At 31.9% G+C, this 18,681-nt stretch overlaps 1 protein-coding gene across 3 annotated transcripts in view; it reads right to left on the bottom strand.

The window, feature by feature from the left end:
* The window catches only part of LOC145255747 (uncharacterized), a 212,731-nt gene that overhangs the window by 118,591 nt on the left and 75,459 nt on the right, over nucleotides 1-18,681 (bottom strand). For all 3 annotated transcript variants that reach the window (XM_080114390.1, XM_080114392.1, XM_080114391.1), the window contains exon 2: nucleotides 3,395-5,544. In XM_080114390.1, coding sequence (XP_079970516.1) covers nucleotides 3,395-5,498 — 2,104 coding nt within the window. In that variant the 5' untranslated portion in view covers nucleotides 5,499-5,544. The remainder of the gene's footprint in view (nucleotides 1-3,394; nucleotides 5,545-18,681) is intronic.

Below are 18,681 nucleotides of genomic sequence, written 5' to 3'. Positions count from 1 at the left end.
TTCATTTTTGAATGTTTTGATTAACTGTACAAGTACAGCTTAATCATATTTAACTTTCAAAATCCTATTAATAAATAAGGTGATCTTTTAAACCAACGCATTTCAGGTGAAAACATTACGTACCTACGTGTCATGTCGAAATTAGTGTAAATTCAAAAAATTATGAAACATGATCCAGTAGAAAAATAGGCACTTGTACAGTTTAATCAAGACATTAAAAAATGAAAATATCGAAAAAACGTTATATTGTATGTATCCGTTTTTAACTGAAGATCTCAAAAAAAAAAAATAAATAAATAATAAAAAAAAAATCACTTAATTTGACCAAGTAATTTTTTTTTACAGCGGAAAAACACGCTTTTATGAGAGCGCGTTGAAGGCAGCCATCTTGGATTTTTTCTTAATTTTTGTTTGGAGGTTAGAAACGCCAAGGGGAGATAACTCTAGTTAAAGCGCCGACACTCCCGACTCATCTTTAATACTAGCTTTTCTTCCTTTTCGAATCTTTTGCTCGGTATCATAACAAATTGTTTTTTCGCTGTAAAACAAAAACTACTTGATGAAATTAAGTTAAAAATTTTTTCGGAGAACTTCATTCCATAACGGATACGTACAATTTAAACTTTTTTCGATATTTTCATTTTTTTAATGTCCTGATTAAACTGTACAAGTACCAAAAAATAATTACAAGTAAAAATAGAATTTATCAAATTACTGAGTTTTATCGGATTTTAATGTGAAACCAAACCAGTATGACAAATAAGGGAGATAATCCTCGACTAAAATTAACACATTAAAGGTGTGCCATTTTTAAACCAACACATTTCAGAACATAGTTGTTACTGATTTGTTTGTTAAAATACATATAGCTCACCTTCTATTGGATCATTTTTCCTAATTTTTGGAATTTATACTAATTTCACCACGACACGTAATAATAGTTTTTTCATCGGAAATGCGTTGGTTTAAAAGAACATACATGTAAACAAGGAACTAAAAATAAAAAACAGCAGCTAGTATTATAGACAAACTCTCAGATACCCCCCCAAACAAATCAAATATTACTTTTAGGTGTTTACCACTTTGAAAAAAATTTTTTTTTAAATAAACAAACAAAAAACCAATTAATTTAGAATTTAAAATAGATGATCAATTTCAGTTGGAGTTATTCTAGCGCTTTAGGACAGTTCAGTTTTTTATTTTTTGTTACAGTTCTTGTCCTTTTTTCTTTTCAATATTTTAATGCGATTAATGTGCGGTTTTACAATATTGCCACACAGGCTTAGGGTTAGTGATAAAACAAGACTAATGTTGAGATCGCTATCGGGAACAGATTGCGATAAAAATTGTGTACAAGCGATAAAAATGTCTTTATGACATGAACTATTTCGAATTCAATTATTTAATATTACGCATGAAATTTGAAGACAAACGTTTAAAATCAGTAAATATGCTATTATAATTGACGTTTTTACCAAGATGGCGTCGTGACTGATGAAAAGAAGGAGGTTATTAGTTAAAATGCAGAATGGAGTGTAGACAAAAATTAAGCACTTTCATTATTTCAGAATCCAATTTTAATGATTCCTAGAAAACATCCACATTATTCAATAATGGCTGCTGTTCCAAGAATGGGTTCTTAAGCTATAGTCGACAAATCGATTTTTTAATATATTGTTTTAAGCAAAAATAATGTTACGTACTTAATTGTCAAGTCGAAAATAGCAATATAAAAAAAAATGACTAAAATTCATAGAATTCATCAACTGCTATAGTGTTTTTAGTAAAAAAAAAAAAGAAGAAAAAAAAAAAAGAAGAAGTCTATCGCTATAGACAACAAATACTGCGCCATGACACAATTAATCTAAAATATTCGTTTTGGAGTTATGTCCCCTGTGTATAGCCTCATACTACCTACTTTATAACGTCTAAAAATACTGCGATATTACCCAATTTTCCATAAAAATTACTTTTAACTATAAATAAATTTGATGATTTTTCGTAATTTTTGGATATATTACTATTTTCGGCATGACAATTAAGTACGTGATATTGTTTTTGGTTAAACAACATATTTAAAAAAAAAAATCGATCTGTCGACTATATCTTTACAAGCACCCAAGAATATGCAAAAACATCTATTGTCAATGATATATATGACTTAAATAAATTATTTCGGTGATTCTTCGTTATTTGAGCGAAATTCGAAGTATTCAATTTCAAGTAGAATTGTCATGTCGCAATAATGAATATATCCAAAAATTACGAAAAACGATAAGGTGGAAAATTAATTATTAATGAAAACAGTTTTTGAAGGCAATTAGCGAAAATTGAGTTTTGTTAAATTGGCCTAAGATTTCAGAAATCAGTCGAACTCTTCAGTTTCTTTTTATTAGTAAAACTCCATTTTTTTAACAAAGCAAATTTCTACCTTATCGTTTTTCGTAATTTTTGGAAGTGTTCATTACTACGACATGACAAGTTGGTTTTACTTGAAATTCAATATTTCTATTTTTGAATTTCGCTCTAATAATGAAGAAGCACCATTATTTTTATAATTTCACTACAAAACTTTACTTCGTTTCATTATACATAGTTTACGTTCCATGATTTGTATCGCACATGACGTGAGTGTAAATTTTTTTCTATTAAACTTTAAAACGTTCTTCTTATATAATCTTATAAAAAAGTATTGTCTATAAAAGTATAAGACCTAATTTTTTAGGAGGAGGATTTAGCAGAGGGTGTTATAAGCAACAAATTTATCTTGAACTTTGGAAAATTAATCGGATTAATTAAAATTATTCTGAGCTTAATACAAACAGTTTTCAGTCATTTCCTTGTTCATCATTTTTCTTTCTTTTTTTTTTTTTTTCAAACTTGAACATTTGTTTAAAACAAAGTTTATTTAAATTACAAACAATGCTTAGTATTAAAATATAACATTGATACGTATTTTTCATGTAATTATTGTTAATGGTCGTTGAGAGGTTCGTTCATCATTTTTCTTTTCACATAAAACTTGGGGGGGGGGCATTTTTTAACTGGACAAAACTTTAATAATTTGTCCAATCAACAAGTCAAAACATCTTACATCACAATAACTATTTATTGAAATCATTTGAATTAAAAAAAAATATATATATTAATAAATTGTTTCGCGCAACAAAACATCGTCTAAAAACTGTTAAACTCGGAACTTAATCCTTTTTTTTTTGTATATAAAAACTGACAATTTAAACCCAATTCACATTTCGTGAGATTTTGTTACCAATATCGAATCAATATCATCATATAACTGTTCTCATATTTCTTCAAGATCGTTATTATTTTTTTTATTAGTTGCATAATAAGTTTGTTCTGTTTTTATAACAAAAAAGAAAATGAAACTTACCTCTATTTATCGCATCTAAATTTCCCTTCGTATTTAAAAGTAATGGTTGCGCTTCTTTCAAAACGAGAGGCTCTTCTTTCAAAACGAGAGGCTCTTCTTCTGCCAAAGAAGACGAGTCGATCGGAGATTCTTCGTTTGTGGTTTTCACGTCGGACTGAAAATCATTATTTTCCTTCGTATCTTCTTTCTCGCCACGATTATCAACAGTTTTCAAAGATGAATTTATCGCCGAAGATGAAGAAGACACGTTTGTTTTTTGTAAAGCATTCTCGTGGTTTTCAGTTTCCGCTTTAAAAATAGAAGATCTCCTTTCTGGTATGGGTAAAGTTGAATTATTGTTCAAAGACGATTCGTAAAAATCGGTATCCAATTTTCGAAAACCAACGAAACATATGTCGTCTTTGTGTTTCTTAGATGTCGACATATCTGTATGAGGATGAGGATGCTCTGTGCTCTCTTGATCAGAACCACCTGTTACTGATGGTGGTCTAGTATAGAGGTCCTTCTTTAGTGCAGCCTCTTCTTCATTGTTCAACTTTTCTTGGGTTTGGAGTTGGTCTTTATTAACTAAAGACACTTGAGAATCTGATGCATTTTGTTTTCTTTCTTCTTCCCTATCTTTGTTATCATTGCCTTTTGGGAGTTGTTTAGTTTCTTCTCGACTTTGATTTGATATTGTTTGTGGGAGAGGCGAACTGGGTCGGTCAGATTTATGTTGAGGCAAATCCTCGTGCTCGAAATTGTTTGATAAAGAGGATCTTTTCGTTGGCAGGGGAGATTTGGAAGTGTTTTTGTTTGCCTGATCTTTGATAACTGAGCGTTCACCTGGTTTCTCTTTTTCAGCAAACAATGTCGACTGGGGTTGTTGTGACTGATCCTTTTCCTTCAGGTCCGCCGACTGAACTGCATCAGAACGATTAAAAGCTGGTACACCCTTCTTAGTCTCTTTGTTATTGTTATCATCAGAGCTACCTGTTGCTGTAACGACACTATTTGTAAGACTTTCACTTGGCTGTACGTCGTCGTTGTTGTCGTCAGCAAACGTGGGTGAGGCGGCCTCTGTTGAGCTTAATATTAAACGATGTTTGAGGCGGACAGCGGCGACCTGTTTCCCACCGCCGCTACCCTCCACGTCCGTTGCCCCACTTTTAACCCGCCCAGTCGTCGTGTCAGTTGCGCAAATGCCTGAACAATTTCCCACCTCGTTATTAAAAGCGCGATCGGACGGCAACGCGGCCGACTGGCCACATAAGTTTATTTGTGGATCGATAGATGCATTTACATTCTTTTTTTCTAAATCATTAATTTTAATATTATTGTGAGACATTGTATCTGCTAACGGACAGGACATTACATTTGCGACATGCCTTTTCTTTGGCTTAGGAGGGATACTTGGCGGCGTGGCTTTCCTAAGAGATTCTGTCGGACGCAACTCAAACAGTTTTTGTTTTTGTTGTGTACTGTTTATTGAGAATGACTTCATTCTTTGTTGGTTTGTCAGATGGGGTTTCTCTCTTAATTCTGGCTTAGGAAAATGCTCCTGATTATTGTGGGGGCCTGTTTGACTATTTGCATTCATGTTAACTCCATGCAAACTTGTATTATCCTTCTTATCCTCAATGTCACTAATTTTATCTTTCATGTTCGAAGGTTTTAAAATCGAATCGTCAACATCCTTCTCTGGCTCCTCAGATTGTGTTTTCAGATTTGTTGGTATAGTTTCCTTTGGTGTCTTTTTAGGTTCATTGAGCACTGTAGTGGATATGGACACTGTTTGTTCTGCTAGAAGACTAGCAATGCTAGGTTTCGACGAGTTCTTTTTTTGTGGAAAATCAGGGATTGATGCATTCGCAGTTTTACTTTGACTGTCAGTCGCAGGCAATTTTTTGACAACATCTTGTAGGAAGTCTCTGAGAAAGAGTTCTTTTTTTAATTTGTTTTCGAGTTCATTTATTGTCTGTTCACATTTTTTTATCGCATTTTGAAGAGAGGGTCCATCATATTTTTTTTCTCTACTGATATCTGAAGGCAGCGGTTCTCCAGGGAATTTCTTTTGCCATTCGCTTTCAAATGTGTTTATCAAATCCATTTTGTTTATACGCATGGAATTGTTAGTTCTTTGAGTTTCGAGTTATGTTCTTGGAACAAATCTGTTAAATAAATAAGAAAAGAATTCATTGTCTAATAACGTTAAAAAGGTTAAAGATTTGTTACAAAAGAAATATTGAAATTGTTGGTATAAGTACGGAATAGTTAATATTCGAGAACTCATAAACAAAAAATACATAATTTATATAAAACACATTAGAATTTTTGACGTATGGAAATGATTTTTAAGAATAACTAAATAAAACTGGTTTGGTTCCCCCATTTTATTGTTTATATATTGAGGGAGGGGGTACGAATTCTTGTGTGTTGACTATTCTGTACTTTTACCGTTCCAAATCATCTTACAAATCGTTTCCACACATTAAAATTAGGCAGGTTTGATAGAGAATTTCGTTCTAATGCCTTTTATATAAATGATGTATTTTTTTAATGAGTATCATGACTCATATTTACCAAATTGTTAATGCATGAAAATATCATACATTAAAAGAAATAATCTCCAAATAGGTTTTGGCTATTTGTATCTACCCGGAGTTGCTTGGGATGCAGTGAAGTCATTTAAAATTTTATTTGCACATCTGTAAACTTAAGGTAGACAACTCCTATTGTATTCTTTAATTAAAAAGGAGTCATCTCATTTACTGAATTTTACTTTTACGTAATTATTAAAAAATGTTTCATATTACCAATTATCAGGGTCGGAAGACTAAGTAAATTAAAAAAAATAACTTGTAACAAAGTACGTTATCATATTGGCAATACAACAATAATAAATAAGGAAAATTGGCTAGTCAGAAGCAAAGTTTGATTCTTCTACTTAAATGCTATTTGAGTCCAACTTTAAAAATAATTGACTTTCGATTTTGAACTACAAACACCAAGGGGTTTTATATTTGTTGTTTACATAGCACACTGTTTGAAAAAAAAGAAAAGAAGCAAACATGATTATAGAAATAAAAGGTTTATGACAGTTTTCATTTCGCCATGAACATACTTCATTGTTCAAGGTGAAATTTTATTTTAAACTAGCATGGGTGCCCGGCGTTGCCCGGGTGTTTGGAGGTGTGTGTTGAGCAAAAAAAAAAAAAAAGAAAAAAAGAGAGGTAGTAGAGTGGCAGGTTCGAATCCGTACCGCAAAGGAGGAAAAGAATGGGAAAAAAACGTGACGTCTTTGCTGTTACAACCACTGCCAAACCAGAAGTCATGTAAGTTTAAATTACGGTTAGACACTCAAAAAGAGAGGATGTCTTTCGACAATATCGTCGAAAAAAGCGACCCTTTCTTGTATAAAAGTAGCCAATTTTTCGATATTTGTCGTCTGAAGGTCAAGCTTGAAAACGATACTGATCTTGTGAAAATCCGTCACCTCTGTCGAAAGTTTTAGGCAGACATGCAAACATACATACATACATTTATATATTGGTAGCTCAAATTTTCGACCTAAACCGATTAAAAAGCTTGCCCTATCTCTGAATACCCTTTATGTAAAATTTCAAATGTTTAGACCAGAAATTGTCTGAGAAATTTGGTAGAGACCGAAGCGGTCAATTTTTTTTTTTTAACTTTGACCCCTATTATGACCCCTTAACATTTATTGCTTTGAGCTGAAATCAAGTTATTAAGTTAGATCCATGTTCAAGGAACCCACGTCTAAAATTTCAAGTGTTTAGACCCAAAATTGGCGGAGGAGTTTAGTAAAGTTCTCAAAGGTCAAATCATTGAACTTTGACCCCTTAACAGTCAAATTTCTGGCCGAAAACCGATTACAAAGATTTTCCCAAATCTCAATACCCTGTATATCAAATTTCGAGTCTGCAGACTGAAAATTGACAGAGATATTGTGTAGGGAAATGTACACAGACAGACAGACAGACAGACACTTTCACTTTTATAGATATACTAGCATTTCAGCCCAGCGTTGCCCGGGTGTTTGGGGGTGTATGTTGAGCAAAAAAAAAAAAAAAAAAAAGTGGTAATAGGAAGGCAGGCTCAAACCCGTACCACAAAGGAGGAAAAGAACAGGAAAAAAAAACCTAACGTCTTTGCTGTTATGATCACCGCCAAACTGGAAGTGGTGTAGGTTTAAATTAAGGCTAGACAATCGATAGGAGAGGGTGACTTTCGAAAATATCAGCGAAAAAAGCGACCCCTTCCTGTAGAAAAGTACCCAGTTGAAGGTGAAGAAATTAATGTTTTTCGACAATTTTTCGATATTTGTCGTCTGAATGGTCGAATTTCAAAACGATACTGATCTTGTAAAAATCCGTCATCTCTATTGAAATTTTCAGGCAGACATGCAAACATACATACATACATACATTTATATATCGGTAACTAAAAATTTTCGACCCAAACCGATTAAAAAGCTTGCCCTATTTCTGAATACACTTTATGTAATATTTCAAATGTTTAGACCAGAAATTGTCTGAGTAATTTGGTAGAGACCGAAGCGGTCAATTTTTTTTTTTTAACTTTGACCCCTATTTACAGTTATTGTTTTGGGCTCAAATCAAGTTATTAAGTTAGATCCATGTCCAAGGAACCTATATCTAAAATTTCAAGTGTTTATATCCAAAATTGGTGGAGGAGTTTGGTAGAGTTCTCAAAGGTCAACTCGTTGAATTTTGACCCCTTAACAGTCAAATTTCTGGCCGGAAACAGATTACAAAGATTTTCCCAAATCTCAATACCCTGTATATCAAATTTCAAGTCTGTAAGACTGAAAATTGACAGAGTTACTACATAGAGAAATGTAGATCCACACACACACACACACACACTTTCACAGATATATAGATATAGATAGATTAGTGCAAAATCCAATATGGCTGCCAAACTTTGCAAATCCGACTAAATAATTTTATGTTAGAAAAAGATTTGCATCTTCAAAGATTAAATTAATTGTATTATACTTTTAAAAAAAAATTGCATATGCCATTATTTTTTAAATACATTGTTAGATATCTAATTTCATAAATAATAAACTTGTGTGACCATTTCTCAATTGTTTGTGCATATTTCTCAACCCTATGTGACTTGTGCATTATTATTTTTTTATTTATTAATTTACTAGCAGTTCCGCCCGGCTTTGCTCGGGCCCTATGTACTGTTCATAAGTTTATATGCATGTGTATATATTAAAAAGTGTGAATATGTAAAGTAATGCCTTTCTGTATGATAGTCTTCCTTAACAACCATAGAGAAAAGACAGACAGACATTTTCACTTTTATAGATATATAGATAGATAGATAGATTGGATGCAATGCATAGTAATGATTTTAAAAGTATTAAAAAAAAAGACTCATGTGCCACCAGCGAGAATTGAAACCAAAACGTTCAGCTCACGATTTATTTTGCCTCTGCCGTCAATGACTGGGCTATGAAAACATGTTTACTGCAAGGCTAAAAATTAGACATGAACCAATAGCTACTACGTTATGCATTCGTAATGCCGCTGTTCGACCTTCACTTGGCAAATTTCATTTTTTTTTTATTTTCACACTTTTGCACCGATTTTTCCAGACTAAAACCCAAATATAAAATTTTGCATGGATTCAAATACCTTATATATGAAGTTTCATGTCTGTAGACCAAAAACTCTAGGAGTTTGGTAGACAAAATTTGTTAAATAAAAATATGTACGTATACATAAATATATATGGAAAGAATTTTGTGTTTACTATAAACATTTTATGCAAATATTATGCAAGTATAAATCATGTAGAATATCTGCATGAATATAATTACACGTAATAGTTAACTAAAGATGATCATCACATTAGAAAACCGAAGCAACTAATAGGGAATTAATTAAAATGAATGTTTAAAAGACTATGCAAATTAGCTAGATCTTTTGATAGTGAATGCAATTCCACAACCCATATATAACAAAATTGTATTTTCTTTTTAAATGAATAGAAAAGAGGCTTGCCTTTTTTCTGTTGTTCTTGGCCTTCGAGCTGGGATCAAAGTGTAGTATCTTTTCCGGCAGATACTGTAAGCAAAGACCATATGTGGAGGCAACTCCACGTATAAGACCTTGGTCAATGTAGGGGCAACCCTTCATACCAATTGTCACTATCCAGTTCCCCTACTCCCCTGGGAGTTGGTCCCCATTTCCTCTTCACTTCTCTCATAAAAAATCGACCTTGTGCCTAATTTGCTCGGTGGGGGAGCAAATAAATACCAACACCTTGGTCAATGTAGGTGAAACCCTTCATACCAATTGTCACTATCCAGCTCCCCTACTCCCCTGGGAGTTGGTCCCCATTTCCCCTTCACTTCTCACATTAAAAATCGGCCTTGTGCCTAATTTGCGCGATGGGGGAGCAAATAAATACCTTGCCTTTTTTCTGTTGTTCTTGGCCTTCAGGCCAGGATCAAAGTATACTTTACTGAACTTTCTTTTTAAACAAGTCAGTCATTTTGTTATTAGTTGAAAAAAAGAATGAATTACTTCGTGACTCTTCAAAATTTGAAAGGAATTTGGGAGCATTTAAAGTGACAAATAGAAAATCATTTCTGCCTTTAATCCTCATGTATTTAAAAGTGAAAATTCTTTTGGAAGATATTCGCATCTAATAATTTTATGAATATAAAATAATATAAAACAACATTATATTACAGTTAATTATAGTTTTATAACAATTTGATTCAATTGATAACTTTCATAATTCTATGAAAAAAGACAGATAAGCTAGTAAAAAAATATTTAAAATTTTACATAGTTGAAAAATAAAACAATGGAAAAACAATGCAAAACAAAAATGAACAAACTATCCCACAAAGCTATTCGTTTTTTTGTTTTTGTTTTTTTTTGTTTTGTTTTTTTTTGTTTTTTTACTTGCCTCCCTACGAGAACAGAGTTAGATACAAGGTCAGTTTTTAATGTGGGGGGAAACCAGCTCGCTAAATAAATAAAACAGGAACAAAAAATTTAGACACAAGGCCAACTCAGAAAGTAAGAAGAAAATCTCTTAGTATCCTCTTTCGCCATAATACCGCATTCACTACACTTTGATCCTAGTCTGAAGGCCAAGAACACCTTATTTTTTTTTTTTTTTTAGAATTGCTTTGGACAGAATAATGAAACTTTGGTAATATGCATTCTTTTATTGGGAGTAATCGAAACAGAATTAGTCAGATGTTTTTTTTTTTTTTTCATTAACCTTTGGTGTAAAAAGAAACAGAGAGGGGGGAGGGTTTAAAACGAAAGATGTCACACACATACTATATTAGTAAGGATCATAATTACAAAATGTGTAATGAATGAAATATTTATTAATGACTAGCAGGCCACCTGGCATTGCCCGGTCGTAAAATACGCTTAAATATGATATTTTAATTAATACAGATTTCGTATTTATTATTTTATTATATTGGACCAAATATATAGTAATGATTCAAAAAAAAAAAAACTAAAAATAACTTGTGTGCCACAACCAAGAATCGAAACCAAAACGCTTAGTTTACGATTTACTTTTTCCTTTGACGTTAATGACTGTACTATGAAGACATACTTGATGCAAGACTAAAAATTAAAACATGAACCAATAGCTATTACGTCATATTCGTAATGCCGTCGTTCAACCTTAACCTGGTAAATTTTATTATTTTAATTTCACACATTCACACCGATTATCCTCGGTTAAAACCCAAATATAGAGTTTTGCGTGGGTTCGAATACCATATATATGAAGTTTCATGTCTGTAGACCAAAAACTGACAAAGAAGTTTGGTAGAAAATTTTTTTAAACAAATTTATATAGGCATACATAAATATATATAGAAAGAAGTTTATGTTTACTATAAGCTTTTTAGGCAAATATTATGCAAGTATAAATCATGTAGAATATCTACATGAATATAATTACACATAATAGTTAATTAAAGATGATCATCCCATAAGAAAATGGAAAAACTAACAGGGAGTTAATTAAAATGAATGTTTAAAAGAATATGCAAATTAGCTAGATCTTTTGCAGACAAATGCAATTCAACGACCCATCTATAACAAAGTTGTATTTTCTTGTAAAATAAATAAGGGTTTTTAATATGAATATCAATACAAAAAAAACAAAAAACAAATATTAAATTCAGAAAAAAAAATTAAGCAAACTTAGGGGATAAATTATTTCTTGTAAAGTATTTATGATACAAAGAACGAAGTTAACTATTTCTTTTACTTCGAATTCAGGATAAAATTAGAGACATTTGGAAATTTGTTTATTCATATGAGGTAAAATTATTTAACAGTTTTTTTTTTTTTTTTAATATTCACACGTTTACATTTTCTTAATGTTTTCACCAAGAGCTTCTTCCTCCTTTGCATAAAACTAAATTAGATTAAAATATAGCCCACATTACTACCTTTTACTCCTAGCAGCTGCGTTTAATCTAATCAATGCAACAAAATTGAGTTCAAATTTCAAGAATTTAATATCGATATCAAGTTGACTTTTTGAGATGAGAATTGATAATTTGTATTATTCAAACTATTATTTTTGTCGTTTTTTTTTTTTTAACCAATAAGTCATCACTTATAGAGACCCAAAAACCACTTAAGGATAAAGATTAATGCGATGGATTAATTGCCCCTATTTATTAGCCTGCTCACGAGGGTAGAGTTAGACAGAGTTAGAGATCGGTTTATAATGTTGGGAAAATCCAGTTCCTCAAAAAGAGGCACTCTTGATTGAAACAGAAATAAGAACTGTGTCAGTGAAATGGATGAAATGTCAGTTAAAAGTTGAAGAATATTATAAGAGGATTGCAAATAAAGAAGGGATTTATGACAAGCATATGTTAATATTGAATTGTCATAGTGTTTTAGTCGAGGTGACATTCAATCTTCTTCAGGTGCAGTTTTTCAAACTGGGAATCTTTATGTTGAATTTGGAGAGCTATATGAAATTTCAAACTGAACTCTTTATTTAATCCACAAACTACAGCACTAACCCTAGGCGGGTTTAACCAACTTCCTCTGAAGGAGGAAGTTTCATGGGAGTATGAAATTCACAAGCTGTTTCCAGTCGCATGTATACCTCCATTAGGATTATAGGAGCAACCGGGCTAATGAAAAAGAATTTCCAAAACTATCTGGCGAATATACTCGGTGAACCAAGTGCAAGAGAAATACAAACAATAGCACTTAAAGGGATAGTTAGAATCTCTTGCTTGGAGTAAATAAACTAATAGGACATGGTTTGGCATCCGGTAGAATGCCCCATCCCGAGCAAAAACAAAGTGATAAGAAAATTAAAACAAAACGGAGATAATGATGTTAGGTTTTTGCAACTTTTGCAGGGAGGTGTAAACGTTCTACTACATACTGTGCCTGATATTCCAAAATTGTTCACTCATCTGGTATTCATAAATTGGTCACTCATCTGGTATTTATAAATTGGTCACTCATCTGGTATTCATAAATTGGTCACCTATCTGGTACTGACCAGGATCAATGTTGCTTAATTTTGGTGATCTAACATGAGATCCGGTGTATCAACATGATTATGTTGCATCAATTTAATCCACAAATTTAGATTGGTATCATTCTGTCAGTCAAGTAAAAGTGTTAATTATTATGTTATTTTTATTTTTTATTTCTATTTATTTATTTTTTTTTTACTAAGGTGTCACTACTTATTAACGCCCAAAGTACACTCAAGGATAAATGAATGTTAGGTGGACAGTGAGATAACACCCTGATGATTGGTAATGTTGATGAAGATTGTGTAAAATATGATTATTTAAGAAGGCAGATCAACAAGAAGTTATTTACATTAGATTTGAAAACGACCATGTTGGAAACAATCCTGTAGTATTGTGTTCCACAAACAAGCAGTTCTAGGAAAGAAACTTTGTTCATGGAAGTTTTGTTTAGTTTTAGGTAGAGAGAGAGATAGAGAGAGAAATGGAAGCTATTGACAGTGGTCCTGTAGTTTGCAATTCTGTATAGGTTTTCGAGTTTGACAGAAAGATTCACAAGTAATAGTGCATTAAATGAAGGTTAGAGGTTACATCGGCTGAAACGTTGTGAAAATAACAATCAAGATGAGGATAGTAGTTCCCATGATTCAAATAATACCTCAAGTTGTTGAAATGTTCATGCTTTTTCTGCAAAAGCAAAAGATTAGCAAATAAAAAAGCCAATTCAAAAGCAATTGTAAGTAAAAGTGGCCAGTCAACATAAATGCTGTGAAATATTGTTGACTAGCAAGGATACCAGACGTTTCCCAGGGAAATTGATAAAATAGAAAAATTTAGGAAAAGTGTGTAAAACCTCTTGTTGTCTGACCTCGTGTCAGTGTTGTTTTTAAGACAACTACCAATAGGAATTAAAAGAAAAATGTAATTTGATCCCTGGTGACCCCCACAAGAGAACGAACATTAGAGTGATTTTTTTTTTACCATAATCAAACTGAGATCACACTAAATCCAATGATGTAAGGTCTGTAAGTGTATCTAGCATAGTTTCTGACTTTTAGTTGAATATGCACACCTGCAACACATGCACATACATGGAAATGTGACTTGTCGTTATATAATAGATGTCTTTTTAGGAATAAATAAATGAACAGGTGTGGTTGTATTACAAAAAATAGTAAAAAACAGAAGTCAGCCTTTAAAATATTTAAGAAAGTCGGACAATGATGGCTTTTTTAATACTATCATTAGGCGTTTGTGATAAGATCAGCAGAAAGAACAAGAAAAACAGCCATAAAACTTTGCACTAAAATTTTATACTTCATAATTTATAGTTTAATTGCAAAAAGCTAAATTATCTTACTTAGATTTTGATTTTTATAATTTTATAAAAATAATACCTGTCCAAGGATGGGCAGAATTAATTCCCTCCAAAAAAATACTTTTGCAATATGTTTTATGTCTCCTTACAAAGATTAAAATCAAGATATAATGATAGTCTAAAATCCTTATTTCAATTTTGATCAACATGATTTTGAGTCTTGAAAATATCTAAAATTAAGGCTTAAGCTTAAGTGGTCTTAAGAAGAAACTAAAATTCAGGGAATCTTGCTAAATTGATGTCTAATGATTATAAATCAAATTCACTGACATTATGGGAATACTTATTAAATGATGTCGAATACTTATCAATCAAATTTTACAAAAATTTGAAACATCTAATTTTTCAGAAATGGCTTCTAACCCCTTTGTATAAAACTAAATTAAACTAAAATATACCTCATGGCCATCTCTAGCAATTGTGTTCTAAAATCCATGATGATCATTGAATTAGTTTAGTAGTGAATCTTGTGCATACGAATCTATATATTTATAAAAGTGAGAATGTGAGTGTGTGTGAGGACACTTCTTAACCTATATACTCAACAAATTTTTCATCTACAGGCTTGAAATTTGATATATATCGGTATTCAGATACGTGGAAACCATTTTAATTGGTTTTCATTCGAAAAAAAAAAAAAAGGGCTGCTAAGGGGTAAAAATTGAAAAAAATGATACTTGGGTATCATCAGATTTTTATTTCTTTGTCACACTGTTTCACGAATGCGTAAGCATGGCCGTAAAACATGACAGCTTCTTTATGTTAAGAATAAGTAGGTTTGAAAACACTTTGCAAAACTCGTGTCAAGCTGATTTAATGGTTATCGCACTTGATTCACTGTCTTTAGGTTTTGGTTTCGATCTCAGCTCGCGTATTGTTTTTTACTTACAAGAAGTGAACTGTTTTGAAAAAAAAAAAATTATACTTGCATGCACATGTCTCGGTTTCTGTATTAATTAAAATATAATATTTATCCATATTTTACAACCAGGCAGTGCGGGGCGACCTACTAGTATATCTATAAAAGTGGGAATATGTGTGTGTGTGTGGGTGTGTGTGTGTGTGTTTGAGTGTGAAGACACTTCTCAACCTATATACTCAACGAATTTTTGATCTACAGACTTGAAATTTGGTACATAGAGTATTCAGGCATGTGGAAAACTTTTTAATTAGTTTTCATCCAGAAAAGAACTTCTAAGGTGTCAAAATTGAAAAATTGGTACATAGATTTTTATCTGTTTGTCAACTATTTCATGACTGCGCATGCATGAATCATTCACATTATGTTAAGAAGAAGTAGGTTTGAAAACACTTTGTAAAATTCGTGTCAAGTTGGCTTAATGGTTATTGCACTTGATTCTCTGTCTTTAGGTTTTCGATCTCAGCTCGAGTATTTTTTTTCTTACAAGAAGTGAACTGTTTAGGGAAAACATAATACTTGCATGTCTCAGTTTCTTTCCACTTTTTTGATTTCATTATTTTTAAGGAATTTAATGATACATTAAATACCAGGAAATGCCGGGTACATTTTCTAGTATATAAATATATACATATACCCAACTTTAAATAAACGGAGACATCTTATATTAGTGCATACATGAAATTGTTACTAATGAACAATCCGCCACTCTATAATAAAAACCATGAGTATTTATTTATATATGTTTATATAAATAAATATAATATAGATGTTTTGTCAGACAAAATTTAGCAATTAAAAGAATGTGCCCTTTTCTAACCTTCAAACAAAACCATTTTAAATGGTAAGGGGCTAGGGTGTGAGAAAACAAATAAGTCAAACAACCGCTTCTGCCTGAAATTAATTCCGAAAAAATCTATTTAAATAAAACTGACGTATGTGTGGGTGTCTGTGAAAATATTTAACTGATAAGATCTTAAACTACTGGTTACATAACACTGAAATTAACAGAAAATAGCATTCACACACCAAGGATGGTTTATAATGAGTAAAATCTTTGTTTAGATGGATGAATAATGTGTAAAGAACTATGTTGGCAAATTGAAATGCAAAATGTTCATTTAAACTTCCTAACATATTTCTATTACTTTTGCGCATGTGTAAACTCATTTATAGCTTGAAGTGGTTTAATTTTTAATCTATCTTATCTATCTGTCGATAGCTCAAATGGTAGGGAACACAGTTGGAGCGCTAAATGTTTTGATTCTGATTCTAACTGATGGCACTCAAGTCATATTGATTTTTTGAAATCAGTACTATATATCAAATACAATATAATATTCAATAGAGAATTGGCTCTGTAGTAATAAATATAAAATCTGCATGAATTAAAACACATTTAAGTGTATTTTATTAGCTTCTTTCCATGGAACTCTCTTCCGTTTTCCTGCTTTCCAACTGACTACAATATGGCCATTTTCAAGTCCAACGTAAACAAGTTCTTGATGAGCCTCCCCTTAAGTAATCTAATTTACCAAATCTCCACCAATAATGATTACTATGATATTGTCCCATTGATTACTGTACTCTCATTAACCCTTATCCTCAAGTAGCCTCCAGACCTTGATAAGTGATGACTCCTTTGTAAAACAAAAACAAATGTTTGTCTTAAATATTATGTTAATATTAGTTTTATTAGTAGTATAAAAACATACTTTGAATCATATATATTTTTTTTGAAAGGGTGAATATCATTCTGATATACAATGAAAGGGTTCATGAGCTAAAAATGATTGTAAAACATTGTCTTTAAGATATTTGGGTAGGAGTTTAAGATCCAGTGAGTGTGACGCCCATTTAGGATTACACATCCTATTGGTAAATCAATCACCAAAGTGTTTCTGCATATTAAATGAGGATAAAACAAAGACTGCTAGACATTCACGAATGAAACTTGTCAGGCAAGGTAGGTATAGGCTAAAGTGTATCTGTACCAAGTTTGGTTGAAGTACAGAAAGCGTTGTGAATTTTATTAATGATTCCATGGAGCACATTTGAGAGGAGGGGTCTGTCTAGGGTGTCCATCTGTTTGTCTCATTAGAGAATCTTTAAAAGCAATGTACAAATGCAACTTTCTATGAGGGACTTTGACACGAAATCCCACAGTGTTATTTATATTCATCTTCTGGTTGATTTAGAGTCACCAGGGATGAAATTAGTGGGAGAGGGGGGAGGTATTAATAACTCAGAAAAAAAAAAGTGTTTTTCTTTTTTGAAAAACATAAAATCAAATCAAAATTATTGACAAAAATATCAAAGTGCAATAAGCAATAAGTGAAAAGACAAATGTATATATGCATACACTGCCTGAATGTTTATCAAAGGCAACTTTAAACCTATATATCGGAGACATCGTCACTACCTCTTTTTGCTTGGTTTTGCAAAGACCATGACTTGGCACGAGGTTGAAAACTCCTCAAAATGTAGATTTAAATTTCTGTTGATAATGTTGCATACAAGAATCACATTTGCATTCCCTGTTGCTTAAGTGCAGGATAATCATCCAAAGATAAACGACCATGATGCATTCAGCACTGCCTTGAATTGCTTCGATACTTGAAAATTTCTAATGTGGGGAACTCAGTTTTTCCCAAATCTGGATGGGTCTTTTGTTTTGTTCTCTCTTCTCGCGCCCTTCTTAACAGTGACAAAATATGTAATGTTTTAACCTATGCCAAATAAACTGAATTGAAAAAAAAAAAAGAAATAGCCATTATATTATTTGCATTATTTGGAATACTATTCTCAAGTTGGTTGTTATATTCACAACGTTTCAGCCGATGTAATCTCTGAACTTGAGAATCTTTATGTCCCTATTTGTTTGTTTCTCCACAAGAGCAATACAGTGTTTTTTTAATTGTGAAACTCAAGAACCTGGACACAATTTTGAAAATGAGAATAGTAATCGCAATAATCCAAATAATTCAAATAATCAACCCTATGACATAAATTCCAAGATATAAGCATAAAAATGTCATGTTCAAACTCGTTGGCAACTAGCAATAAACCTATCTCTCTTTCCTTTAAGGAGGAAAGAAGAACAAACATTTCAATACTCAAATCACAAAGGCTAAAACTTCCATAAAAATGTGAATGTATGTTACATGTTTTGAACATTAATTTTATGTTTTTTCTTTCACTAAGACAATGTTGTATATTTCTGCTAGTCTTTTATGATATGAAGAACAATTGTCTGTGTGTATGTTTTTATGTCCAACTAAAAGTAAAAAATTACAAAACAAACAACACAAAGTTGGTATAATCATGATCAGTATTGCCTTTGGTGAATAACATCTACAATTTATAATATTCATTCTCTGGGGATCAACTGGGTTAGGTTTCGTCAGGACAGTAACTTTCTTTTTTTTTTTTTTTGATTATTATGCACTAAT

Source organism: Euprymna scolopes, chromosome 31 (assembly GCF_053919585.1).
Source record: "Euprymna scolopes isolate OS-2025 chromosome 31, ASM5391958v1, whole genome shotgun sequence".
NCBI classification, from domain to species: domain Eukaryota; kingdom Metazoa; phylum Mollusca; class Cephalopoda; order Sepiida; family Sepiolidae; genus Euprymna; species Euprymna scolopes.
The sequence above is the reverse complement of the archived record's forward strand: the minus strand, read 5'-3'. Positions and strand labels throughout refer to the sequence as shown.